Source organism: Eutrigla gurnardus, assembly GCF_963514095.1.
Source record: "Eutrigla gurnardus genome assembly, chromosome: 7".
Lineage (NCBI taxonomy): Eukaryota > Metazoa > Chordata > Actinopteri > Perciformes > Triglidae > Eutrigla > Eutrigla gurnardus.
In genome coordinates this window covers 22,585,702-22,613,555 of record NC_139921.1, presented here as the reverse complement: position 1 = coordinate 22,613,555, position 27,854 = coordinate 22,585,702, and the positions used below count along the sequence as shown (strand labels likewise).

General features: G+C 45.7%; 1 protein-coding gene across 1 annotated transcript in view; it reads left to right on the top strand.

Annotated features, from left to right (window-relative positions):
* The window catches only part of hs6st1a (heparan sulfate 6-O-sulfotransferase 1a), a 49,192-nt gene extending 23,287 nt beyond the window's left edge, over nucleotides 1-25,905 (top strand). The window contains exons 2-4 of the mRNA XM_084013891.1: nucleotides 19,909-20,131; nucleotides 21,673-21,921; nucleotides 23,567-25,905. Of these exons, the coding sequence (XP_083870017.1) occupies nucleotides 19,909-20,131; nucleotides 21,673-21,921; nucleotides 23,567-23,893 (799 nt within the window). The 3' untranslated portion in view covers nucleotides 23,894-25,905. The remainder of the gene's footprint in view (nucleotides 1-19,908; nucleotides 20,132-21,672; nucleotides 21,922-23,566) is intronic.
* Nucleotides 25,906-27,854: the final 1,949 nt, after the last annotated feature.

The window sequence follows — 27,854 nt, the reverse complement described above, 5'->3', positions numbered from 1 at the left end:
GTGCACGCTGCACGTGTCTCTGCATGTGTGTCTTTGTTGAGTGGACAGTGTGTGTGTGTGTGTGTGTGTGTGTGTGTGTGTGTGTGTGTGTGTGTGTGTGTGTGTGTGTGTGTGTGTGTGTGTGTGTGTGTGTGTGTGTGTGTGTGTGTGTGTGTGTGTGTGTGTGTGTGTGTGTGTGTGTGTGTGAGTGAGTGATACTGATTACTGAAACAGACTCCAACATTCCCCAAGTGGCAGAATCCTAAGTGTGTGTAATGCACATTTTTCCACTGATGTCAGCGTTTGGACGCAGAATCACCTCATAGAGAGAGTTGTTACACCGAAATGCATTCACCTATAACAAGCGGCGTTAACGCTGTGTCATCCGCCACCGACTGTGCTCTTTGCTGCTCCAGCCCGTCCGATAGCGAGCAGAGGACCACGAATCACGGTAAAACTTAACAGTTATAGCAGTTTTTTTTTAAAACCCATTTGAGAGCTTTACAAAACAGCGATGAAGGGAAGCAATTAAGATTTATGGTTAATGATGAAACTGGTGGACGTGAATTTAAAAACACGGCTGCAGGAGGAGGATACGCGAGAATCAGCGCTGATATTATATAATGCATATCTGTGTATATGAAAGCCACCCTGTGAAAGTACGTTTTAACAAGTGAATCCAAAGGTGGCACTAATTTTTCCCGGCCTACGCTCCTCAGGCAGAATGTTAAAACAGCCTCGCAGCCCAGACACGCCATCCCGGGGCCCCGAGGCTTATAAAGTTGCTGCAGTGCCTTCAAACTGCAGCACATTAAAGCCAAGATAGCAAAGATTGTATCAGCATTACTCGGTGATTCTATTCGTCATGACTCGGGGACTCGGGCTGAAGTAACCGGCTTGGACGTCGCAGAGAGGAACGGTTCAAATTAAATCACGCGTCTTCGTGCTGTAATAAAGGCATTCGTTGGAGCATCTGCCCGTTTGTGTATACGTGACTCCGGCGTATGCATGTGAGCGCGTTTCCTGTGTGTTTGTCTGACATCGATCAGCTCTAAAAAGTGGGAGATACCCCGCCGCTCGGCAGATTGGCACTCCAGATCTCTGTTTGTGTCGTCCTTTAATCTCTTCCCCTGCGTCGCACCGTAATCCCTCCCCCCCCCTCCCCACCAAACCTCTGCTGACAGGTGGAGGTTGCACTGCGGCGTCCTTGACCTCCACTGTGCGATGGGCTGGCGTGGGACTAGATCAAACCAGATCAGACCCATCTCACCCTGTGCTCGCGTGTGTCCCGGAGCCGGAAAGAACTACAGGTATCGAGAGAGGCTGTTTTTTTTTTCTGGGAGTTTTATTTTTCCGACAGCGAGCGCAGGCCTTGTTTGATGTCCGAACAGTTTCAATCCCGTGGTTTTCAAGTACATTTACCTTGAGGGAACTGAATTAAAAAAAATTTATATTTCAAATTAAGTCATGATGCACATGTTTGAAATTCACTGCTGTCCCGGCTAACGTACATCCTGAACAAGGAGACCTGGATTTAAAAAGCGCGTAAGGTGGCGTCATGTTTTTGCAGTCTTTCCTGGCAGAGAGCGCCGTCTTCCTGTGAATGTCAGCGGAGTGACAGTAAGCAGTCACAACGCAATGCAGCAGTCATCTGAAAACAGCCCAGGCACAGTGGAATAACAATGACACGGCAGCACCTGCAGAACCAGATGAAAAGTTTTACATTTTCTCTCCCAGATATGTCTGGTGGAAGTGGTTTTTTCAGCCTATACGAACATGAATGCAAGCTAATGGCTTCCCCTTAAGGAAGGGAAATGAGCCCAGATATTTCAATTTACGCTGACGGTGCTGAGATGCCAGCAGGAACGGTTTAACACCCGGGCCAGACTGCCTGCGTGAGCAGTGCGTGGCTGCTGCCTCGCTTAACTGTTGCTTCTTTTCATGCCTTTCATAATGACCAGAATGTTTCACGTCATCATAAATTAATTCAGATTTATTTTAGAAGGAAAGGGGTTAAGAAGCGTGCGTTTATTTTGAAAAAATAATCACATTTGACATTTAAAAGCAAAAAATACCAATGTCCTGCAGATATTTCAGAATATAAATACCCTCATTTGTAAGGCTGTTAATACCCTAAACTTGAATTTCCATGTATAAAAGCGATTAAAAAGTCCAGGAATGTCAAATAGAAAAAGTACCTAATAAAGTATAAATGCCCACAGATATAATACATGGGAAGTCTGTCTGAATAGTGGAATGCCTATGGTCATATTTCTGAGAGAAATAACCCCCCCTGTCCTTCTGGAAGGAACCCTATGACGGTTATCGCACATTACAAAAATCTTGGACTATACCTGGCAGCCTGGGAGACACTATCCCCGGAGAACTGTGAATACCCCCATAATCACATAATGGATGCCAGCGGCGCAAAAAAAAGGCTTCAGGCTGCATGACAGTTTAGAGAATCTTAAATGTCTCCTGCAGGGGTGATTAGTAATGTGGCCATCTAGTACAGACAAGTGAGCCCGAATTCTCAGACTAAATGTCTGCTGCTAAGGCTGAGGTGGTCCTTGTGTCGAATTCAAATGTGGAGCATGCCCCCCCCCCCCCCCCCCCCCGTCTATTCCCCTAACTGAATCCTTGCTGACCCTTCCAGCTGTAAAAAAAATTTAAAAAATCATATAAACCATTTCTTAATTTCCCCTCGCCAGACCGTCTGCGTCGACTTTAGTACAGTCCATTAACGTTTCTTATGACGAGATGAAGATGAAATGAGTTTTATTTTTATTCAAATGAAGGGGATTTTTGAGGGGGTCCAGATAAGCTGAGCAGACTAGAGTTGAGGAATGTTTGGACTTCAGTCAGTCGGACATAACCCCGGACTCTCTTATCAGTATTTATTATCTCTTCCTTTTGGTTTTATTGTTGGGTTTCGCAATATTCCTCTATGTACACAGACACGCATGCTCTTCGGCCTCGTCGCTCCACGCTGTGGAAACTCTGAGCCCTGCCTTAAAGCTGAATTTGGGTCTCCTGCTATCTGTGGGAAACCCTGTAAAATCCATTATGATCATCATCATCACCGAAGCCCCCCTGGCACCGAGAAGATGCTGTACATCACGGTCCCCCATCTATATATTTTTCCAGCTGGCCTTTCCCCCCCCTCTGGAGTAGTTACAGTCCAGTGGCTATGGATCTGCAGAGTCGGACTCAATAGCATCCTGTCGTTTTTCTGTCTGTGGTCACTTCTTTTTAACCCTGTGGTCAAACTGTTCACCATATAGACCTCCAGCGACCGCGTGACGCTTTGAGGAGGAATCAATTTCACTGGAAGATTTTTCTCTGCGTATGTAGAGGAAAAAGTCAGACTGTACGTCAGAGCATCGCAATCTGAGCAATAATTGAAGACTGATGCGGAAGACTGGAGGATGGTCTGATTTGGGAGTTGATGGGAAATCCATGTCGTTTCGTGTTGAAGCCTAAAGATCGTCATGAGCTCCAAAACAACAAAAATGAACCGTGAGTTGAAATGTTAGCTAGAGAAGGCTTCAAAAAACAGGCTTCACAATAAAACCGCATGGTGTGATATTTGCTCCACATCGGCTAGACTTCCTTTCCAATGAAACATTCGTGTTTGGCTGTGGTTTATCTGTCAAAATTCTTTATAGATTTCCTGTTTTTTTTTCTTCTTTATTCCGCTGCCAAGTGCTGATTGGACATGGGAGCAGAATGCAATGGAACAGATTAGAAATCTAACAGTAGAGTTCTAATTCCTCTTCCTCTAATGACCTACAGTAGAGTCAAAGTAATGTGAAAAGGATTAACCCTGGGATGAATGCGCGAGAGGAGGGAGGGAGCCCGAGATTACAATGAGAGCTTTGTTTCTCCGACTATCGAGCCGAGCTTTCTGCAAGGATCCATTATTCTTGCTTTGATGCTGCTGTCTCAATGAAAAGTGGTTGGCGGCGATGCATTGTTTCAACAGCAAAGGGGGGATATCACTACAGTGCTGTTCAGCATAATTTAGCCTTCCCTCGCCGCGCCTTCCCCATCCCACGCCTCTAACTCACTCCCTGCCGGCGCCGTTGTGACTCCGTGCAATTACCTGCGGTGCTAAATCAGACGTTTGACAGCGGTGGCTAAATATGGAGCTTCATGCCCACCTTCCACCTTATCAAACTTTCAGGGGTTTGCCAGCAGAAACCACTCCAAAAGGGGATGGAGGGCCCCCTGATAAACGCCCGTGTTACCCAGGACGACGGTTGTCGAGGGCACCGTTTGTCAGTTATATGGGCTGGTTGTCAAGGAGCAGATTGTCAGAGACCCAGGGAAGTCGGGGACAATTAGAAGATGGGTGATTTATGGCGTGTTATAAAAAAGAAAAAGAAAAAAAAGGAGCCGCTGCTGTTTGATGGGTGTCACCATGTCTGAGCACCGCCAGCCTCGGCCGCGCGCTTGTGCATGCGGTCGGGACGCGTTCATGTGTCAAGAGTGTGACGGATATTCTTGGCTCAACGCTCGCAACATCATTTCCCATCGCTCCTTTCTCGGCACAGATGTTCGCCTGTGCACGCCCGGTTCGCACGCCCAGCCGCGCACACACACGTAACGGCCAGCGCTCCGCACACATCCCCGGCTCCAGCTGTTCCAGCAGTTAGTGGGACATGGTAGATGCCTCTATTAGAGAGTCGCAAATCCCCGCGGAGGTGGAGAAAAAGAGATGGAGTGAGCGACGGATGAGGAATGAACAGAGGAGGGATGAACAATGACCCCGGTGCTGCAGGGAGGGGAGGGGAGGGATCAGGGCTCCGGCTCTGGCAAGTCTCACGGCGGACATTCTGGACATTTCTGGATGTAGCTTCAGAGGTTTCTTAGCGGAGTGGAAGGGAGGGAGAGGTATGCACGGAGGGGACATGTGGGGGTTTTTGAGGAGGGGGTCTCGGAGCGGGGTGATGAATGCTGGCGGAATGCTTCAGGAATGTCAGATGGGGCTTTTTTAGAGGCGGCCTGCTCAACGAGGGCAGATGTGGCCTCGGGGGAAATCACAGGATCATCATTCCACCACTGCTTACCTTTTTTTTTCTTTCTCCAACACACAAACTATACACAGATCCGCTATTCCAGCAGAACATTCTTCCGCTGTGCGACCATCAAGGGGGGACTTTTAAAGGGGGAATTTAACCCCCAGCTGGGGAGTAGTGGCTACCTCCAACTTTTACAGATGGTTTTATTTACTTTTTACGAGGATTTATGTTTGGGAGTTTGAAGCCCCTGCCAGCTGCTGGTAGTGGACTGGAGGTTAAATGCTGCAAAATAAAGTATAGGCTACAGGGTTCCCTCTGTTACTGCAGCATCTCTTTGGTACATGTTCTCGACTCATAAGCATGCCTGACCTCTATAGAAGTCTTTATTTTACTCCGATTCCATCCTATTTCTTCGTTATCCCTCCGTCCTGCCGTCGCGCCCCTTGGGGGACGGGCTGCGATCTCATGAGGTTGCTGTCCAAAGCATTGTGTAGGTAGACCGGGGCCCCCACTGTCAGGCGAGACGGCTCGGCGTGGGCTAGATGAACAGACTTGTCCTGCAGGCTTTCGGGCGATTAGCTTTCCCCGCGAGTCTCCGGGTCGATCTTTTTTCAGCAGTTAATAATGTTTCCTGTTACACTGGGATGAACCAGTGTGGGTGGATTAGCAGATAATAGTCGGTGGGAAGACATGGGAGAGAAAAAAAGACACGCCGAGCTTTCAGCACAGTGACCCAGTGTGGGAGGTATGCAGGCAGGCTCTGATAAGGGCCCGACTGCTAACTGCTTCCTCCAGTTCCTACTGAATGCTAATCAGGAGGAGCAGAAGACCCTATTGGCTGGTTTCTCCCATTTTCTCTATTGAGCGTCTGCCTTTTCCCGCCCTAACCATCTCCCGTCCTCTCATTCGGTTTTCCTCTTGTGTCGTCCCCCTTTTTTCTTGTTGCGCAGATAGCTGTTACAAGGCTAGGCAGATTTAGCATGAAAATGAGGGAAAGCACTTGGCTCGTCATTGTAGACATGTTTCTGTGTGTGTGTGTGTGTGTGTGTGTGTGTGTGTGTGTGTGAGTGTGTGTGTGAGTGTGTGTGTGTGTGTGTGTGAGAGAGTGTGTAGCGCTCCGTTGACTCTCACCATATGGAGGAGCTTCATTTGCATAGTGTATTGTTCCCCTGGCACATGGTCTCTTGTGAGTTTTAGCCATAATATACTCGGGTCTCTTTCTAGTGAACAGCACATGAACACACACACTCCAACTCTGACCCTGAGACACAATCCTCACACACACACAGTCTGCCCTCTTTTTTTCTCATTTCCCTCCGGCGCCCCCTACCACGGCATCTGATCCAAGGATTTGTTTGCGGATTCACTCGGATTCACCCTGATTCTCCCCTCTTTTTTTTTTTATCTGTTTGTGCGCGCATGTGCACATGTGCTCGTCGCAACGCGTCTCTTCTGGCTGTTCACATGAATTTAATTACACATCAGCCTCCACCCAAACAGCCTTTTATATCTTTCAAGGAGACAAAATCTAGTATTGTTGGCTGTGTTGAGGGTAGGATGTGCTCTAACACATGCACACACTCACTCATATTATTATTATTATTATTAGTTTTATTATTATTAAGACATTGACAAAAATCTGTTCTGAGACGTCACTTTTATGACTAAATGCCCCACATTTTATGAAATACAATACAATTTTGCTATAATATGATCTAATTTTGAGGTAAAACTGAAAGTAATCGTACCCAAAATGTCTATAGTAAATTTCCATAACAGCACCAACAGTTGGTAAAAGGTGAACCATTAAGCCGGTCAGGCTGTGCTGGCATGGTGCGTTTGGGAACACGCTGACATTGATTGCAGGGAGTACAGGTGGCATGACGTGACACGATGCTGCATCTCTAAAGAGCCTTTTGCATGACCGACCTTTTGGCTTTGTCGTAGTAGGAAAGTCTCAGGTGTAATTAATGACATTAAAAACAACCGCTCTCCGTTTGGGTGAGCCTAGTTCCTGCATGCTGTGCATTGCATGCTCACATGTCATAACAGCTTACCGAGACTCCAAACGGTCAAAATGTCTGCCATGAAAAGGGTCAATTAGCTGCTAAACAGCAACAGGTTTAACACCACGCCCCGTCTGACTTTATGTTTTATTGCCGTGTCTCCAGATCCCACTCACTTGATGAGTGAAATCTTGTTATTATTACCAATAGGATTAATAACTTGAAGAATTATGGCCAAAACTATTAAAATAAGACATTTTTAAACATAGTTATGTTCCTTCATGTCTATTTGGTCTCTAACTAAACCACATTTTAAAGACTTCCATTACCTCAGACCAACATATGCTCCATCCTTTTCCAGTCCCCTTTATCCACCTTTTCTTAAAAACATGTTATTTCTGTACTGGGGGCTAGTCTATTATACATGACCATTAAAGGACATAATTGACTGCATTTCAATATGTCCAGCCTCTCTCCAAGGAGCACTCGGGCTTTGACCCCTGGCCTCTGTTTACTTTTTTAGCGGATTAGATAAACATTTCAGCTGTGATGTATGTTTTTTTCCACTGGCCTTTCACTTGTTGTTTTTCCATTTTGTCCGTCTTCCACGGCGAGAAAGTCCCCAAAAGCCCGGGCTCGGTTCATGCCAGTTTCGTTCTATAAGGCAAACGAGCAGACTTCATGCCAAATCCAACCAGGTGGCACAAATTGCGAAAGGCACTCAGTGTAGATGCTGATACAGGCTGCCAGCCTCCAAATTAATTTAGCGCAGATTTATTGATGTTAAAATGCCTCGAATGACGAAATTAAAACCCTCATCCTTGCTTTTGAATTCCGACTAAATCGTTCTTGGGTGGGGTCTTCAGCTCGATGCCTAATAGTTAGTGACAACATGAATGGTCATTGAAGCTGACACACACACACACACAGTAAGCCCCGCATGTCCCCTGTCCTCTGCTGTGTTGAATGTCGGGGTGTTGATGCTTGGTAAGTTTCTATCCCGCTTGGTTGGCGAGGAGCGTTGCCAGGCCGACAGCTGCTCCGACTTCACATTCCCCAGCATGTGATCCGGGATTGGAAACTCAGGGGAGAGTCCTGCCTGAGACGGGACACACACATCCACATCCACACGGTGAAAAACACATGTACTCAGAGGCACACTCATGCACCAGCTTACAATCACACACACCCACACACATGCAGGGTGGGGGCTGCTGGAGAGGCTAGATGTCACAGGCCTTATAATAGAGGGATGCCCCCTTAAGCTGCTTCACACCACAGCCCAGAAAATCAAATTGTCATATCAATGAGTAGCTCAGCCCCCCAAAAAAGAGAGAAAAAGATCTCCCCCCTCTCCTCTTCACTTTTCTTTTTCAGACTCTTCTTCCATCTCTCTCCCTCCCTTCTGCCCATGCCTTTTCTTGGAAAAGCAGGTTTGAAGTTTTGTGGAGGACTAAGCGGGCTTTTCAATTATTTCCGGTGTCATTCGTAATGGATCGAGAACGAGGGGATGAGGAGAGAGACGAGAGAAAATAAAGGGGAAGAGAGAGCCGAGAGTGGAGGAGAATGCCGTGCGGGCGGAGCAGAGCTGTTTGCGGCAGGCTAAATGGAGATCTAATTCAATTTCAGCTATGACCAAAGGCCAGGTTCCTTTTTACTAAAAGCCGGCTTGCATCAAATGCAAAGACAACATCTGTTTTATTTATTTTTAATCCCTTTATTCTTTTCAGCCAAACAGAGACTCAACAAAAAGGTCAGGCATCCATTCCCAGTCAAACATCTCTATTTTCAGATTTTTTTTACTAAAAGGTCGTTTGATAGGAGCATTTCTAGGTCCTCTCCGCCCCTCCATGTTGGATTTTGTGTGGAATTAATGGCCTTTTGAATCCCTGAATGCAGCCGATATGTACCCAACAGATGGTGCGTGGCTCCGCTGCCTTTCTTCTTCCCTGTTCTCTTTTTTTTTTCTTCACCTCCTTGTTTTTTTGTCCTCTCCACTAGCCACTTACCATTTGGTGCTCAGTGCATGTTAGCTGCATGTTCCTCTAGGTTTGTTGTAGAGTTCGTTCTGCTCTCTTTCTCTCTCTGTCACAGATGTAGCCTGAAATCACGTCTGTCACACTGGCCTTAATCTCGGGGTTAGCAGCTGCTGGTTGATTGTGTGTGTGCGTGTGTGTGTGTGTTTGTGTCTGTGTGTGTGTCTATGTGTGTGTGTGTGTGTGTCTATGTGTGTGTGTGTGTGTGTGTGTGTGTGTGTATATCGATGAGCAATTAAGTTGCTCTTACTGCTCTGGTCACTTGAATGTGTAAATATCAGTGTGTTTGAAGCCATCGGTCAATTGATAATGAAAAAGAACCGCCTCACATTTGGGGAATTATGTTTATTCACTTTGTAGCCGAGAGAAGTTTGAGATGGTTGATACAAGTTTCATATCTGAACAGTAAATATGAGACGAATCATGCATCTGGTTTGCTTAACTTGCCATAAATCCTGAAAATAAGAGGAAACAGCCTCTCTACAACTTTCCCCCCATCAGTTTTATTGTTAAACAAATGAGATATGACTTGTTAATTAGCAAGCTTTAGAAGTGTGGATTTTGTGATCTTTGGAAGGAGCCTGGCTTTCTTTCCAGTCTTTATGCTAAGCTAAGCTAAGCTAACTGACTGGTGGTTGTATAATTTAGATTGAGAAGTTGAGTCTGGTTGGAGGAGTGGAGGAAGGAGTAAATGAGGACTGAAGGAAGGATGTCACAGCCTCACAGCTCATTTGAGCCAAAGCTAGGGCTGTGAGCTTGAGTTACACTGTTAGACAATGGGCTTCTTTCACCCAAACACACACACACACACACACACACACACACACACACACACACACACTCACACACACACAACACAACACAGAGGCGTTCTGTCTTGAAAAACTGTTGTTGCTCCTATTGCACAATATTTGGCTTTTTTATTTCATTATGCTCTCTTCTCCCTTGTCCTCCACCCATTTCTGTTTTTAATTTGTTTTTGTCTGACTGATTGTGGCCTGTGTGTGTTAGTGTGTGTGTGTGTGTGTGTGTGTGTGCGTGTGTGTGCGCACCACACTGTCCCATGTATCTAGCCTGTACCGTATGAGCGCATGTGATAACAAAGCCTAATTTGAGCTGTGAAATCCCTCTGACATCGTGTCTCCGAGTGGTGGCTGCGTAAAAGAAAGAGAAGCCAGGGGGACAAAAAAAGTGGGGAATGTCATCGTTATTCTTTAACTCCCTGGAATTTTCTTTCCCCGTATTTTCCCCCCTCTTTCGCTCTCATGTCACTCCTTCCTCCAGGCAGTGCTCATTAGCCCCGTGGCCCTCTCTAAACAGGTGGGGCATGTTTGGCACAGCCCTCCGACATGCAGTCAGGCTTAATTGGGCTTGGAGGACCCCTCTACCCACACACACATACATCACTCATGTGCCCCCCTCCCCCCCTCTCCTCCCTTCACACGTTTCCCTCCATTCTTAAAGAGCCAATTGTCTCCTTCCTATTCCCCTGGGTGAGGTTGCGGTCCCTGGACCGGAGAGTTTAAATCCAGCCCCGGGCCTGTCTCCGGGCCTGACTGGGCTGACTAGCCTCCTGGCTGTCCCTCTGTCTCCCCTCTCTCCCTTTCTTTGTCAACAGATAATAACCACCACTACCCATGCAAGCCCCTATTGATATGCAGACGTACCCCCCCCCCCTCCCTGCCTCCCCCAAATGTCAACAGGCTGCTCTGGATGCTTCTCGCTTGCTCTCCACCTCGCCGTTACCTTTCCACCAACTCTCTGTCTTTCTCTTTCTTGTTTGTCTCCCTCGCTGGCTCTCTCCCAACGAGACTCTTTGTGCTTCTTTGTGTCTTGGATGCTTGAGATTCCTTTTTTTTTTTTTTTTTAACCTACCTCTGGGGATTTTTTTTTTTTTTTTTTTTCTCAAAAAAACTTTTCAAGAATACCCCGAGACTGAGTTATCCTCATGTGACTGCTGTTTTTTTTTGTGTTCGTTTGTTTGTGCATCTGCTGAGCTTTCTGGGTAAACGCGACTCATCACCGTAGCCGTCTATGTCTGTGCAATTACAGCCACATCTGCCTGGTTTTCCTTTCCTTTCCCGGGCAAACACTTGACACTACCTTGAAAGAGTGTTGAAATCCTGCTGCCTGCTGTCTTTTTCTATCCCTTATTCATATACACACACACACACACACACACACACACGCATGCAAGTCTGCACCGCTAAGGCTCGGCGATCATTATCCTGTCATACAAACAAATTCACTTAGTTTGCACGCACACATAATGTACAGACGTAGCGCTGGAGAGAGGGGAGAGCAGGGTGAAAGAAGCCAGCTTCGAGGGGTGCGTGTGTCGATGGGGGAGCTGTAGAGCAGGCGGGGAGGTTTGAATGTTAACTGCCTTATCACTCCAATTTCACGCTCTCGCCTCCAGTCACACACACACACACACACACACACACACACACACAAAGCACACACACAGAAATACCCTGTTGCCTCTGGTCTCACATACACGTGACGACTGATTAACAGGGAAACGGGGGTTACACACACACACACACACACACACACACACACACACACATACAAAGCACACACACAATCACACTAATCCCAGCCAGAGGAGAAATTTTGATGTGAGTGTGCTAATAAGTGTGTGCGGCTGCGCCTGTAATGGGGCCACCTGTCTACTCATTAGCCTCGTTACCCAGCCTTTTAATTGCCCCCCAAAGTTTGCACCATGTCTCCTCCTCCTCCTCCTACTCTTCTCTTCTCTCCCCCCTTCCTCACTCTTGGTGTTAAGTGAACTATTGGGACGTATCAATAATCTGACATCATGGGCGTACAGCGGGGATTGCGTCATGCCGTGCAGGTGTGTGTGACTGTGTGTGTGCTGGGATTGGGCGGGGTGACGCGAGTGCAACGCGTCCATATGTCAGCATATTAGCAAAGTGATTGCTTTGACCTCGGCATCAGGAGGGATATGAATATGACGCAGAGTGGAGGGGAGTGTATGCACACACACACACACACACACACGGTGCTATCAGGTTTGATTTGTGTTGCCTTGGAACAACCTAAAGTTTCACCTCCATTCGTCTTGCTTTCTGGCTCACATTTTCTCTCCTTTTTATAGTGGCAGGATTGTGAAAATGGACTCTGGTTCTGTTTTTTTTTTGTACTACGGCGTTCAAACTTTAAATCATGATTGTTTGTCTTGGCTTCAGAAAACTACAGCACATTGTTCTATTAGAGTTTTTTTTTTTTTTGCATACTTTTTCACTCTATTTGTCTCCGTGCAGCATTTGTTAAAGTTGGAGTCCTTTTTTTCTACACTCGCTGTCTTTAACACTTTTGTTGTGGTCCAAAAATGTAATTTAATTTACGGTTAATAACGGATTCTTTATTACTTTGGGACACAGCTACAATCCAAAGGCAAAAAACCTGGAGCGGTTTGTCGTGATCAGGCTTAAAACCAGAGAAACAGAGTTTTTGGGGGATGAATTTTCTCTTCTATGGATGAGCCAATCCACTCTTTAGGAGTGGGTGAAATATAATAGATACGATTTTCATCACATTGATGCAAAAATCTGAAATGAAAACCAGAAATATGAATACAATATTGGTCAGTTAACCTATTAGAGCCAGAATAATCAACAGAAAATTAACCAGCAACTTATTTCAGAGTCAATCCCTCATTTTAATCATGTTTCCAAGAAAACATGCCACATGCCTTATATCAAAGATTTTAAGTTTTTCTTTAATTAAGTGAAAATGCGGCCTGTAAAATGAACAAAGCAAGCAATTTGAAGAATTCCCCTTTTTATTCAATCATAACAAGCATTTTTTAGTCAAAACAATGAATTAATGAATCAAGGAAAATCTGCAGATGAATCTGTAAATAGAACAAAGCAGTTCATTGATTTGCAGCTTTGCTTTTCGAGACCGTAACGAGGAGCTCTGGTTTGAATACTACTGCAAAATCTCAGAGTTGAAAAATGTCTACCTCCTGGCAGTGTACCTTCTGTCAGCGTATCACCCAATACTGTCAGAGATACATAACTTTAAATCGTGGAAACATGAAGAATGATCCGTGATTACTGTTGCAATCCTTCCTGTCCCCCGCCCGTCTCCCTCTCACCAAATCCATCTTATTTCTCTCCCTCCCCTCTCCCACTGTGTCAGACAGCTCTCTGGGCTGTTGCCAGTCAAGTTACATGAGAGAACAGGCGGCGGTACATTCCTGCTGAACATAGCTTTGCACTCAGGGGATTCCCTCCCCTGTCTCCCCATCTCCCGCTGCCCTCTCTTTGTTTTTGTCCATTCCTGGTACCGTAATGTCCAGCTTGCGGGCCACGCTCCACCCGAGGCATTCTTCTCCTCGTTTCTCTCCGTTCCTTTGTCTGGTAATCACGGAAAAAAGGATGCCAGATTTTTGTTTCGTGCTGAAACGCAGCGAGCCGTGCTTTATTTTGCACTCATGGCATAAGCTAAGTTCTCACACGCTCCTTTTGGTGACTGTAGCACGGCAATGCCAACATGCATTTTGGTTGTGAAAGAGCACCTTGCATGCAGAGAGATGCTTGCCTGCCCTAAATACGTTGACAGTATCTGCACAGGCTTTCAAACATGCTTGGCATCTTTCTATGACTTGTTTTGAAGACTGATTGTACTGAACACAGCCAGCAACGACACTCCTCTTCAGGTCTGAACCAGAATTATAGAAACACGTGACTTCATGCTATTTAAATCCAAACCTGATAAGTTTCCAAACGTTCTCTTGTTCCAGAGATAAGACATGTAAAAAAAAGAGCATTTTATAGACTCATTAATCAATCGATGAAGACAATAATCTCCAGATTAATCAATGGTTGAAAATGTTAATTGCAGCCGTGCATAAATCATAATCACGCCACAATGCTGTTTGAGTCCATTAAGCAGGAAATCCGACATCAAAATGGACTGGAAGAGCTTTCATCTGTGCATACATTATTAACAGTACATGAAACATTTCACATCTTGTTTGTTGGCAGTTGCTTTTTATCTTCTGTATCCGCTGACTGTTGGAACGACTGGCTTCAACCAATTATTATTTTCGTTTCCTTCTTCTTTTCTTGATCATCATTTTGTGTATAAAATAGCAAAAAAAAAAGATTTCCTGAAACCAATGGGAATGTTTTTTAGTTTTTTTAGAAAAGGCAAAATTGTTGTGTGTTGAAACAATTTCTTTTGACAGAAAAATATCCGGCAACCAACTTAGTATATTACGATTTAATAATAGTTTCATCACCAGACTCCAGCTTGTGATGAAAATGATTCGCTTTTTAAATATCTTTGATCTTTAAAAAAATGCTGCATATTATTTTATTCATCATATAAAAAGAAACTAGACTTGGCTCGTTCCCGTCCTGTCGCTCGGCCACATCACCACACAGCATATCGAATTGCATCCAGGCGTCTGCAAATCTGAGTAGGGATGTCGGGATATAAAACACTTGCGATGGAAAACATTCATAAACCGTAACTTCTTTGGCACAATCTCATTTCTCTTGCAAAGAATTTTTCCACAAGTGTTCTCATATTCGAGGCCACAATCTCCTGGACGCCTGCCTCGCTGCAGCGTGGCCCCCTCGGTGTCCCCTCTTTCCAACACTGTTGCCGCTGTCTACTCTCTGTTTTTTCACTTGTCTCTCGTACGTCTCCTGTATTTAAAGCCCAAACTACTGAGGGAGGCTGTCTGAATCCTGAGGCTGTTATTGATCGACTAACAAAAGCAAGAGAGGGAGAGAGGGAGTGAGCAGTGCAGGGAGGGCGAGTGAGCCGAGGTAGGCATAGAAGACGCCTCGAGAGCTGGAGAGTCTGAACCGGAGGGTCTATTTCTGTCCGTCTCAATGCGTCATTATTGGACACACCGGACACCCGGGATGAGATGACGAACGGTGAGAGAGGAGAACGGGAGTAGGATGGCGGGCGAAAAGGTGAAGTTCCGTCACGACGGGTCACTGATGATTTCCTGCCACAGACGGAGGGATTGCGATGGAGACTCGAACGTAGGCCGAAGCCCGTCGGCTCGCCACCACGTCTGATGGTTTACCGTCTAACGGGCGAGGGACGGCGCACATCCAACCCCACAACTGTTTTAGGGCGAGAGCGCCTGCTTTGCGTACGTTTGCACGGCCGAGTGTCCAAAAGATGACGTGTGTCGAAACCAAACGGGAGCAGGAGGGACTCTATTGAGATTCAAGTCCTGACATGCCGTTCCTCACTCTCCCCTTCTCTAAACACACACACACACACACACACACACACACACACACACACACACACACACACACACACACACACACACACACACACACACACACACACGGTGCCGTTGTCTTATGAGGTTATACCCATTCAATAGCGAGCGCTAACCCAGACGCCTGTGAAAAAAATAATCACAAGTGAAGGATTGTTGGCATCTGGCAGTGATATATTAATACCGGCCATGAAACACACACAAGTCCTTCCCCTCAACTTAAATCGTATTTTCTCCGCTCGCGTTTGAATTTTATTCGGTTATCTGTTGCCAAATGTGGTTTAATTCGTGCATCTGCGTTTGAACTTGGACTTCTTCAGGTCTCCGTGTGTGTGTGTGAGGTGTGATTTCTTTCTTTTCTTTTTGAGTTCAGGTCCATTTTTAGAGGTGGGAAAGAGCCGTGTTGTTGAGTGGATCTGGTTTCAACAAACATCCGTGAACTATTAATAAATCATAGCGGCTCGACGTGTTGGGATGCCTTTGGCGTCGCTGCAATTGTGCGTCTGGGTGCGTAAACCCTGCTATGAGCTTAACCTCCTATTTAAACAAGACTTCTTAACTTTTTCACACTCCCTTGGGGGAAAAAAAAGAAGACTTTGCGTCTCTTGTGTATTGCAGCCACAAACCACCTCCATTATTTATTGTGCTCCCGTTGCTCTTGTAAAGAACGCTTCCAAAAACACTCTTAATTTGCACGTAAACCTTATCCTAAAATGGTAACCCGGGCGTGTTAAATTGCAGATCCAACCCTAATGAATCACGTTCCTATTTATAACATTTTCAACGAACACAAGCTACACCTCAAACTGCTTCAAACCTCACCATTCCTCAATTTTGTGGCGCGCCCTCCCAAGACATTACTCGAGGGTTCCGGTTTCGAGATTGTAGCTAAACCAACCTCCGAGAAAGGAGAACACATTGTAATCAGACAGGGAGGGGGGGAGGGGGGGGTAAGAGATGGTCTGGGAGAAGAGAAGCGACAGAAAGGGAAAGATTTGAAGCAGAAAAGGGAAGGGAGGTTAAAGAGGGACGGTGCAGGTTGCAGAAGTGGTGATTTGTGACCCACAGGAAACAGGCAAAGGGCTCATTAAGTAAGGGCTCCGAGGGACCATAACAAGCCCAGGCGCTATGTGTTTCCTCCTGATAACACTCGGCAAACTCACGTTTACTCGCCGAACCAACATGGGTTTTTGTTTGAGGGCCGAACTGGTCACTTTTGGGTCGAAGCCGCTAATGTTTGTTCAGGTATCCTCTAAGTTCGCTGTCATAAGAGAAATGGTGAAGAATTACAAGTATGTATTATTTCCTGTAGATAATTGTACCGTTGGCACGGCGGGAAAGTGTGTTGTATTCACAGGTAAAAAGTCAGGACGCCCTCTAAAAGAATCCCGCTTACAATCTCAGTTTTTAATTCAATAATAGAGATTGGGCTAAAAAGATAAAAAAAAAAAAAAAAGCCGTTGTTCTGTCCAAATCCCACAATGGTTGAGATAATAGCTCCGTCACACCTCTCCCTGCCGAACACTAACTCTAAACACCGCCGATCTGACGGGATAAATCTTGAGTTGACACGTTTGACACCCGGTAAGTGTGGTTTTGAGTGTATTCTGCCAGGGTGTCGGAGAGAGGTGTTCTTCCATTTGATAACAAAAACAAACAAAAAAAGCATACAGGGGGAAATTTTTTCGTGAAAAAAAAATGGATCGCACGTAGTCTGCAAATTCCTGCAGTCAGCCGGAGGACGATGTGCTAAAACCTCGACGCGGCGGGAGATTGAGTGCTGTGTATTAGCTTTGAAGTTAATTTGACAAGTGCACGTATGCTTCATCTATAAGCAATATCACCTGTGAAGAATAAAAATGTGCCGCTCAGAGGCAGGGGGGGCGCGTGTTAGAAAGTGTGTTAAAGGGAGTGGACTTGCTAGTGTGCGTGGGTGTGTGTGTGTGTGCGGGTTGAATGATCATTACCCAGGGATCCGAGCACACGGCCAGACATCATTAGGCTTTAAGGCGAGAGAGTCTCCACGGCACCAGTTTTTGCAGTCTGACCCAGCAGACACGACAGCCAGGCATGCCGTTTAAGACCATTTATTTGGGTTTGCATGTACGCCCGTGTGTCTGTCTGTCTGTCTGTGTGTGTGTTTGCGTTACTGTGTGTGTTTGCGTTCATGTTATTTATTTATTTTCCCTGGTAATATGCCTGAGCCTTCATTATAGCTGGAGCCATAACTTTGATAAATCACTTGGGCTCGGGGCCCTCACTGCTTTCACAGTATTAGAAAACTAATTGAAATTCTCTTCCGCCCCCTCTCTCTCTCTCTCTCTTTCTCCCTCCCTATCTCCCCCTTTCTTTCTTTCTCTCTTTCATCTCTCACCCTTTCCCCTTGTTCTCTCCTCCCGTCTCTGTTGCAAGGGCCAAACACTTCCGTGTTTTTCAGTCGAATGGAAGCCAAAAGGGGGAAGAATGTCATCACTCATTTAACAGGCGTAGTCTTAGAAACACACATAGTAGGCACACACACACACACACACTCGCACAGACAAAAACACACTGCACTCTGGGGAGTGTTAGGAATCCTGATAATGTCATCATAGGAATCTCCATAATGTACCCCAGTCTCCGGCGGGCTCCGGTCGGACTGTGCCTCTCCCCTCCCCTGCTTTTGATTAGATCGGGGATGAGATTTTCGGTTTAGGTTGATGGGATTTAGAGTTTAGATACGCGCTTCTATGGCCGTGATCCCTTCGCTGTCCCCGGATTGAGGGTCTGTTTGGTTCGTTGCCTGGGATCTCCCAGCTGCCACTGGATTTAGGGTTTAGTCGCGTCATTGTCCATGATCCCCCTGCTGCGGCTAGATTTGTTTCATTTGCGGGGGATCACATCGTGCGGCGGCGAGATTTCGGGGTGTGGCTTTGTTTTTGTCGCGCAGGATCTCCCCCAGATGAAATTTGTGTTGGGGTTTTGGTTAGTTTTATTGTCCGGGGTCAGGATCTGCCTGCCATTGCCGGATTTAGAGTTTGGTTTGTTTTATTGTGCATCTCTCAGCTGTTGCTAGATTTAGGGTTTAGTCGTTTTTTTTGTCCGGGATCTCCCTGCTGCCACTGCATTTCGTGTGGTTGGGGGGGGGTTAGCCCCTTCTTTTTAATATCCAGACACTGCTGCTGTTTGTGTGACACTTGGGGCTTTGTATCCACCCAGCAATCCCTCCTCTCTCACTGGGCGAGCTTTGTAGTGTGAAGCCAAAGATTTAGCGATGGTCTGTGTGTGTGTATATGTGAGGCGGCTTGTGTGGACCGGGCCATTTCGTGGAGTCCTGTCAGCACACAAAATTCTCTCTGCAAACATTCCGCTGACGTGATGCAAGCCCAGGAGAGAAGGGCTGTGTGTGTGTGTGTGTTTTCGAGCGTCGGGCCATGTGTCTGTTATACCCAGACGGATCCATACCAACGCTGCCAGACACGCTGCGGGCACGTAAAACGCATGCACACAAGTTGCATGCGTGTGGGGTAAACGAGGACGCGTTGATTGATTAGACTGCAGTAATTAGCTGGAGTGTGAAGGCCTGGAAAGGTCTCCGCTCTGGTGGGAGTGTCCCCTCTGGAGAGACATTGAACTGTGCTATGCACCATTACGTTACACACACACAGACACACACACACACACACACACACACACCACAGAAACAGTCCCAACCATATCTCAGATGCGGGATGAGTCATGGCAGACCTAATACTTGGTGTGTGTGTGTGTGTGTGTGTGTGTGTGTGTGTGTGTGTGTGTGTGTGTGTGTGTGTGTGTGTGTGTGTGTGTGTGTGTGTGTGTGTGTGTGTGTGTGTGTGTGTGTGTGTGTGTGTGTGTGTGTGTGTGTGTGTGTGTGTGTGTGTGTGTGTGTGTGTGTCTGAGACATAAGGATGCTTGCAGTGTGGAGATGTGTATTGCAGAGTGGGATGTGCTTGTGCCAGCAGTTTCTCTTCCTGCACCGTGCGGCCCAAACACTGACCCGATCCCCCCCCCCCTCCGCCTGACAACTCTCACCTCCTCCGCCCCCCTCGTTTGTAGTTTCACTTCCCATCAGCTGGCCAGATTTCCTTCCACGCATCACAGAGCTGCTAAATGCAAATAATATGTACGAAGGTAACCTCGGCCAGTTGCCTTCGTCCTGCTGAGTTTTCTTTGTGGAGGTGCACCGGGCCTCCTGCAGTAAAGCATTGTACACAATGCCACCACATGGACAACCGGGGAATTACACGCGATGCTGTGCTTTTTGAAAGAGTTATCGCTGCACTTTGGGCTTTTAACTCCTCATCTACATTTCACTTGATTTGACGTTCTGTGCAATCAGCAAATGACTCATTTCCCAGAAGGAAAAGAAAAGGCAATAAAATAAATGAACGAATGTGCCTGTTTTACAGGTTGTTTCGCTGCTTGTTTTTATTCTTGTTTGCTTACATTTTTACTGATTGATCACGCTTATGTGAAAAGCTTTTTTGTTTGTTTAAGTGAAGCAGTAATTTGTTAATGTGAATCTTTTCTTTCTCCTCTGCTCCCCCCTCCCCTCCCTCCCCCCCCTAAAGGAAGTTCTACTACATCACTCTGCTGAGGGACCCGGTGTCTCGCTACCTTAGCGAGTGGCGGCATGTGCAGCGGGGGGCCACGTGGAAAACCTCCCTGCACATGTGCGATGGACGGACCCCCACGCCCGAGGAGCTGCCCTCCTGCTACGAGGGCTCGGATTGGTCGGGGTGCACCCTGCAGCAGTTCATGGACTGTCCCTACAATCTGGCCAACAACAGACAGGTACAGGATGAACCCCAATACACCAGTCGCCATGTTGCATAACGACGATACAAGCTTCAAAAGATTGGATATGTTGCAGGTTTGTCATATTGACAGTCTGAACTGAAGCCAGTGCAGTCATGTAAAAGAATGCGAACACTGAAAAGAGCAGCTGATTTCAGTCATGATGCTGCCATTTATTACAGCCCCCGTAGCTAACATGCATCCCTGCTCCCGGCTCCGTCTTCTCTTCCCTAAAAAGATCATAGCACTGATATTGTCAGCTGTTTTTTTTTTTCTCTGCAGAAAAAGAGCACAAATAGTTTGGTGAATTTTCAGTTTATTGGATCGGAAAACCGAACACTGATGTGTTTATTTAAATGTAAAAAGATTGCCCGAATATTTATTCCTGAAAAAAGAGTGTGTGTGCGTGCACAAGTTCACCTGCTGGTCATAAACACCTCAAATTCACACCTTTCTTCTGATGGCTTTCTCAGTCTCCCACCCAAATGTGTTGGCTTTACTCACCTGAGCCCAAGGCTGTTATTGCTCAGGCTCCCATGACTTATAAATGTGACACACACACACACACACACACACACACACACTTGAGGCGTCTTGTTGTTGTATTTTCGTGAATCCAAATCAGTATGCGGTCCCTGCTCCTGTACTCTAACATAACGGCTCCAGAATGCACTCGGTGAATAAGTGATGTCTCATTTTGGAACAAATGCACCAGAACTAAAACTGCTGTAGTATATCGAGTACATTTCCCGATAAAGGAATCTGAAAGAGAAGTGGTTAAAGATACTGGTATCAAATTGTATAAAGTGTAAAAGCAAAAGACAAACATCCATAATAACTTCCTGAAACTCTAAGTGATGTCCGACGTATTGACTTTTTCTAGCCGTTTAAATCGTCTGCTCTTTATTTAGTTATCAGTTCGTACGATGAATGTAAAGCACTTTGAGCGGCACTCTTGTGCATGAAAGGTGAAATGTAAATAAAATATTTAAAAAAAAAACTAATAAAACTACATTAAAAGGGGAGAACCAGTATTTTTACATAATATTTTATTCATTATATAGAGCTGCAATGATTAGTTGTTTTCGACTGATCAATAGTTTCTGTCATATTTTAAAGCATAAATAAAACAAAACCAAAACACTTCAATCATCAATGGAAGTTGATTGAATATGTAAAGATTTTTTGAACTGTTGGTCGCACAAAACCAAGCAATTTGAGGAAATTGTGAATGTCATTTTTTTGCTTTTTCCATTTAACAGTTCATTGACAATTATAAATTGAAAAAAATAATGGATAATAACAATGGATAATGAAAATAATGAGCCTTAGTTTGATGATTGACCACTTATCCACTTATCCACTTATTTTCTGTTCTTGAGAAATCATTTCAGTTCTATTCAGCCTCAGTTCCACACCTGAATGTTTGAATGTTCCTTTTTCTTTTACTTGCTTCAGAGGGGTAAACACAACTCTCCTAAAGGGGGATACATCCACTCATTTCTGTAACCTCCTTCACTTCCTGTTCCTGTCTGCAGGTCCGTATGCTAGCAGACCTGAGCCTCGTCGGCTGCTACAACATGTCCACGGTCCCAGAGAAGAAGAGGGCCCAGCTCCTCCTGGAGTCGGCCAAGAAGAACCTGCGAGACATGGCCTTCTTTGGTCTCACCGAGTATCAGAGGAAAACCCAGTTCCTGTTCGAGCGCACCTTCAGGTTGCGCTTCATCAGGCCTTTCATGCAGTACAACAGCACCCGAGCTGCAGGGGTGGACTTGGACAACGCTACGGTCAGTGCTGCTTGACGACTTACTGTGCATGGTGTCGCTAGATGTAATACAATGTTACATAAAACAAGCATATAATACATTCATACAAAACAATGCATTGTGCAAGATTTTAAACCAGCACTCCCAACCGTTTAGGCCCCTTACAAATAGGGTTGTACAAGTACATGGCAGCCGTAGCAGACTGCAAAATAAATATTTAGAAAATAATCTGAGAAAAGCAAAGTAGGAAATGAGAAACAGAGAAGAAGCAGTGATCTTATACGGCTGTGAAATGAGTTGGGATGACTGTCGCTGTTAAAAATCTCTTTTTTTTAAACCCAGCAGCTTCAAACACGTTCTTCACACTTTGATTGGTCCAGTGTGGGAGTTCTTAGGCTGGATTCCCAGCAAAAAAGAAATACCCTCCGGTACACAGCAGACTGGTGATTTATACATCAAAACTGGAAAAATAAAATATGCCCCGCTGACAGAGGCCGCGGAAAGGTTATGTGGTTATTATCACACAGAAAAAAATAGAAAATATCATGTGGTGAAAGTCTGACAGGTCAGGGAGGCTGTGTACCAGGAGGCATTTTTCAACTTTTTTTTAATAGTTTTCATATTAAAAGCTTCCAAAGGCACTGCGTGAAATTGTGAGTTTGTTTAACTATTTCTAAAAAGTAAAATAATTACATCAGCAGGTGAAAAGAAGAATAAATTACTTTACGCTGAGAGCCCAATTTATACCCTTGTGACGCCCAGTGAGTCATTTTTGATTGAAACCTTCTTCTAAGTGACGACCGTTCGCCGATACGTGGAGACTTGTGACAACTCCATCTTGCTGGCTTTGTGCCGGCGTCCCCCACGCTGCCGATCAAACATCTCTTAATTTTCCATCGCTGATGCAAGTGCGTCGTTTCCCGCTCCTTGTTGCTCGCAGATGATATCCAGCTCTCCATCACAGATTTTCAAAGGCATTCTCTTCATTAAACACATTTCCTCCTCCATGTCGAATCCAGACGTGGCGGAGGATGCACGCCAATAAATCCAGCTACGTCGCACAACCTTATCTTGCTCCACATATTGCCAAAACACTTTTTTTCTCTGTTCCCATCTCTCATGTTAGAAGTCCTACAAAGCTTTTGTACAAAAATGTGTCATGAAATAGGGCGTTTCACCGCGGGAACCTTCCCGGGGGGCAGGAACTAATCTTTACCTGTCTTCCTGTATAACAGGAAGGTTTGTGAGGTGGTGTAGTGCTTTCTAAGGCCACGTTCGGATCGACTTTAGACAATTCATGAATGAGGCCAGTCCAGCAATGGTTCTGTCAAAAAAAAAGGGAAAGTAGGACAAAATTTGCAGCATTGGCCAGGTGAGATAGGTTTCATACTCTGAGAGGATTAATAAATATGGGCTCTCCGTTTAATTAATTGATTTAGTCCGCTCAAGCATTAGAGTCACGCCACAATGAATGCAAACAACACCTGAAAACTGTGTCTGAACCATTATTTTGCAATCCATCATGGGTCCAGAGTCCAGTTCCTCAGTTTAGTTGTGTAAACGTCTATGACTTAACCCTTTTCTCACCTTCCCTTTATGCTCTCTCATGATACGTTTCTTCCACTTCCTCTTTTCAACTTAAAATGTTTCCATCCGCTCGCTCCAGGTCCAGCGCATAGAGGAGCTGAATGAGCTGGACATGGAGCTCTACGACTACGCCCGGGACCTGTTCCAGCAGCGCTACCAGTACACCAGGCAGCAGGAGAGGCGGCAGCAGCGCATCAAGAACCACATGCAGCAGAGCCACCAGGGCCTGGGCCTCGGCGTCAGCCTGTGGCCCTCCCACGGCCGCCAGAGCTCGGTGTCGACACTGGGGGACGGAGACGGGGAGAGGGAGGAGCGGGAGGAGGGCGAGGAAGGAGGCAGAACGGAGGAGGCGGGCAGCAGGCTCCCTACTGAGGACTACATGAACCAGATCATCAACCGCTGGTAGCTGCAGAATGAGAACAAACACACAGACATGCATATGTAATGTGAAACACACACACACACACACACACATATATGCATACACACACACACACACATACACAGAGAGGCGCCTGCATCAAAAGACCCAAATGACTGACAAACAGACTTTTCTGGAGAGTTGGGCTACAGGAATGAGAGTCGCAGTGGTTGCTATGGAGACCTGGGCTTGGTCGATTGCATCAACTCATATTATTGAGGTTTGCCCAGTTATTAGCACCCGCTTGCGCCCCCCCCCCCCCCCCCTTTCTATCATCATTACTGACTGAGCTGAGGAGAGATATTTTTAAGAGTTGCTGACAACCAAGTATCTCATCCATCTCTCTCCACCCTCCCCCTCCTCTTCCCCTCCTCCTCCTCCTCCTCCTCCTCCTGTATTCCTCTCGTTCTCTGTGGCCTAATATGGAGCATGAGAAAATAAAAATTAAGTCTGTGAATTTCCACAAACTCTTGCAAAAAGGACCAGTCCACTTCCTGGATGCCCCGATTTCAAAGGAACTGGGAACGTTATCAAAGTAATCTAACGGCTGAGCTCAACAAAGAACACAGCGAGAGAACACAAGAGACTGAACCCGAAAGAAGAAGAAGAAGAAGAAGTCGGACTGAGTTGTGTAATAAAGCTTTCTGCTTCAAGAAAATCTGCCATTTTACCCATGAACACGCTTTGGTCATGAAATAATGACAGTCTCATTCTCATTATAGGATGATTTCATTTGTATCTTTCCTTTTTTTTGTTCATGCTTTTTTAAAAGCAGAATTGTAATAACACTGAGACCAATATTGCTGCCTAAAGAAAAGTGATTCCTTTTTATTTCTTTATTTTTATCAGTTTTATAAGTCAAAGCTAATGGATCGGATTGATGTACAATGGACCATAGCCATTACTGAAGCCTTGCATCTTGGGCGGGGGGTAGGGGTGGGGGTGGGTTGGTGGCCGAGCGGCCTGTTAAAAGGTTCCCAAAGGTCCTGTCGCTTAACAAGTTCATTATTTCTCCTTTTTCTCTCCTCTCCCTTTTTCTCGAGTCCTGCAGAGAATGACAGCCAATTACGGCATCGAATCTCACATAGGTGTGAAGAAATCAAAGGCAGGGAGGGGAGTGAGAGGAGTGAGTCTGCTGCAGGTCGTTGCCAGGAGCCGTGCTGTGTGAGCGACAAGCACTTTGGAAACCTAAAACTCAGACAAACGCTCAAGACGGGAGTTGTGGAACTACTGGTCACCATGGCAATGTGAGCCCTTAATGTAGTGGGTGGCATTTTCAGTTTCTCTCTCTTTTTTTTTTTCCTCCCCTGACCAAGAGCCGCGTTGTAAATGCGGCGGTATACAAGCCTCCCTCCCAGCTTCTGAGAGAGCCCACACGGCGGCGGTGACCCGTAGTTCGTTAGGGTGTCTGGTATCTTATTGGTTTTACCCTAAAGACGGCACGGGGGCGAGGTAGCAGTGCCTCTATGTACTGGGATCATAGTAACATAATTATTGACCGATATTGTGTCTGCATTATACTACAGTAATTTCTCTGACTACTCTGTGTGTGTGTGTGTGTGTGTGTGTGTGTGTGTGTGTGTGTGTGTGTGTGTGTGTGTGTGTGTGTGTGTGTGTGTGTGTGTGTGTGTGTGTGTGTGTGTGTGTGTGTGTGTGTGTGTGTGTGTGTGTGTGTGTGTGTGTGTGTAAATAGTATGTACAGTATGCCTCTGATTGGCGTATGTGTATGCCTTTGTAAATAGTGTGCCTGACTGAGAGAGGATGCCTGATGAGTTTTGTGAGTGACGACAGGTTCCATGACCAATTATCTTGCCATTATTTGGTGGTTTGGGGGGGGGGGCAGAGTCCCTCCAACCGCATGTCACAGCAGCGTGACCAGCGTAGTGATGCAAGCCAACAATACTCCCCTCTGCTCTTTCCTTTAACCCCCCCCCCCCCTTTTCTTGTCTCCTGCTCATGACGTACTTCATAATCTCGACTTTTAAAAATGTCATGTGACAGGTTGGCTTACGACAGCTGCTCCACCAGTTGCACCATTCTGTGTCCCAATCAGGAACTTCTCCTTTTTTTTTCTTATTTTTTTTCAATTTGCCATGTTCTTGTGGTTCAAGCCCTAAAATGAAGAAATTGTTGTGACCCTCCAATTTTCAGCTCAGGGCACATATTCAACATTTAAATCCCATATTTCCTCCCATAGATTGTAACGGCATGACCCGAGTGCCTGACTGGAATCCGTAAGGGGATAACAAATTATTCAGATTCGATTCGCAAACCTAACACTGAAATATGAATTTCATGAAATGCTAACGCAAACGAACCCCCAACCCTAGAAACTGAGCAAAGAGAGTTGAAAACAAACAGACGAGGGCGAGGAAGAGAATGTAAAAGTGGGGGAAAGACGTGTCACAGCACAGTTTGAATGGAAGTGAATGTAGTCCAAGTGTGGTGTGTCACCCAGGGAGGCAACAGGAGGACGCATGCTGCCCTCGGTATAAGATGAATAACACGTTGCATTCTGTTGTTAACAGTAGATTTGTCGTCTGAAGGAAGGAAAACCTAACAATTAAGCCGCCCCGCCACCTTCCTCGTTAAAGTTCAACTAATCATCCAGGATCCTCGCTGTGTCTCTCCTTTTTGATCGGCTCCTTTCAAATCAGGGATGATGCATGATGGGTAAGGAGAGAAGAACAAGGGGTGAAAGGTATCGGGATGCATTCACAGTCAATATGCTGCTTTTTGTGTAGCCTTCAAAGTAACGCAAATGGATACAGGAAGAGAAATGTCCTTTTTTTTCTTCTTTTTTTTGGGTTTCGTAATAACTTCCCCCGTTGTATTCTTGAAACTTGAGACTTGAAAACACTGCAGCTCCAGGCATTTTGCCCACGAGCTCTTTTTTTTCTTCCAAAGTCAGACTTGCGCTCGGGCACCGAACCAATATCTGGCTCCGCGTTAGTCACTGAAGACAGGATACAAAACTGATTCTCTCCCCCCAGAGTGTTGTCTTTTCAGTGTTTTCCAGTTTCAGGTGACCCTCAGATTTGAAGCAGCCTCCACAAATATCCCCCCCTTGTATCTGAACAGTGTGTGAAAGAAAAAAAATCAATCCTTTCACTGAAATTATTCCAAGAATTAATGCTGTAAAGTTATACTCAAATATTTTTGTCTCATCACTATGTATATCTGATGTCTTAACAGCGTTTCCTTTGTGACAATGAAGCAACCCAGGTGTCACTAACATCATCCCTTTTCTTTTCTTTTTTTTTAAAGATGTGTTTAAAACAGTGTGATCAAGACTCGTTTTGGGGTTGTTGTTGTTGTTTTTTTTTTTTTTTCAGATTGATGTGCAGTCTGTCTCCGGCTCCTTCTGTATGCATCGTTCTGGGTTTGTTTCTTATGATTGCAAAAATGAGTCATCAAAGCCACCAATTAAAATATTTCATTTTTACAGACCCGACTGTGTTTTGATTTTCACTGCATATCGTTTTCCGTCTCCGTCGCATCATTATCAAGCATGAAAAATCATCTCCAAAATGCATCCGGTGTTCTGAACCTGTAATGCGGCGGCATATTCCTCTTAACAATGACAACTTGCATGTGAACTTTGACCTCCCGAGGTTTCCGCACCTCCAACCGCGGGCCGATCTATAACTGGAGGACGTTTCTACCGCTTGCCTACACTAACCGCGGGACCATGACCCCATAAAACAGCCTGCTCCCTGCCCAATGACAGCCTCAGCCCTGCGTGACGGTGATCTACAGCCTAATTCAATCTGCAGACACGCTGGGCCTGCACACAAATACGCTTCCTCCTCTTGTGGCAGGTAGATGTTTTGGCGAGCAGGGGACGGAGAACTGTGGGTGGATAAATATTCCCAGGAGAGGGCGAGAATCACAGGCTTTTTGCACCGTGTCATCAACAGAAAAAATAATAATTTGCCTGGACAGC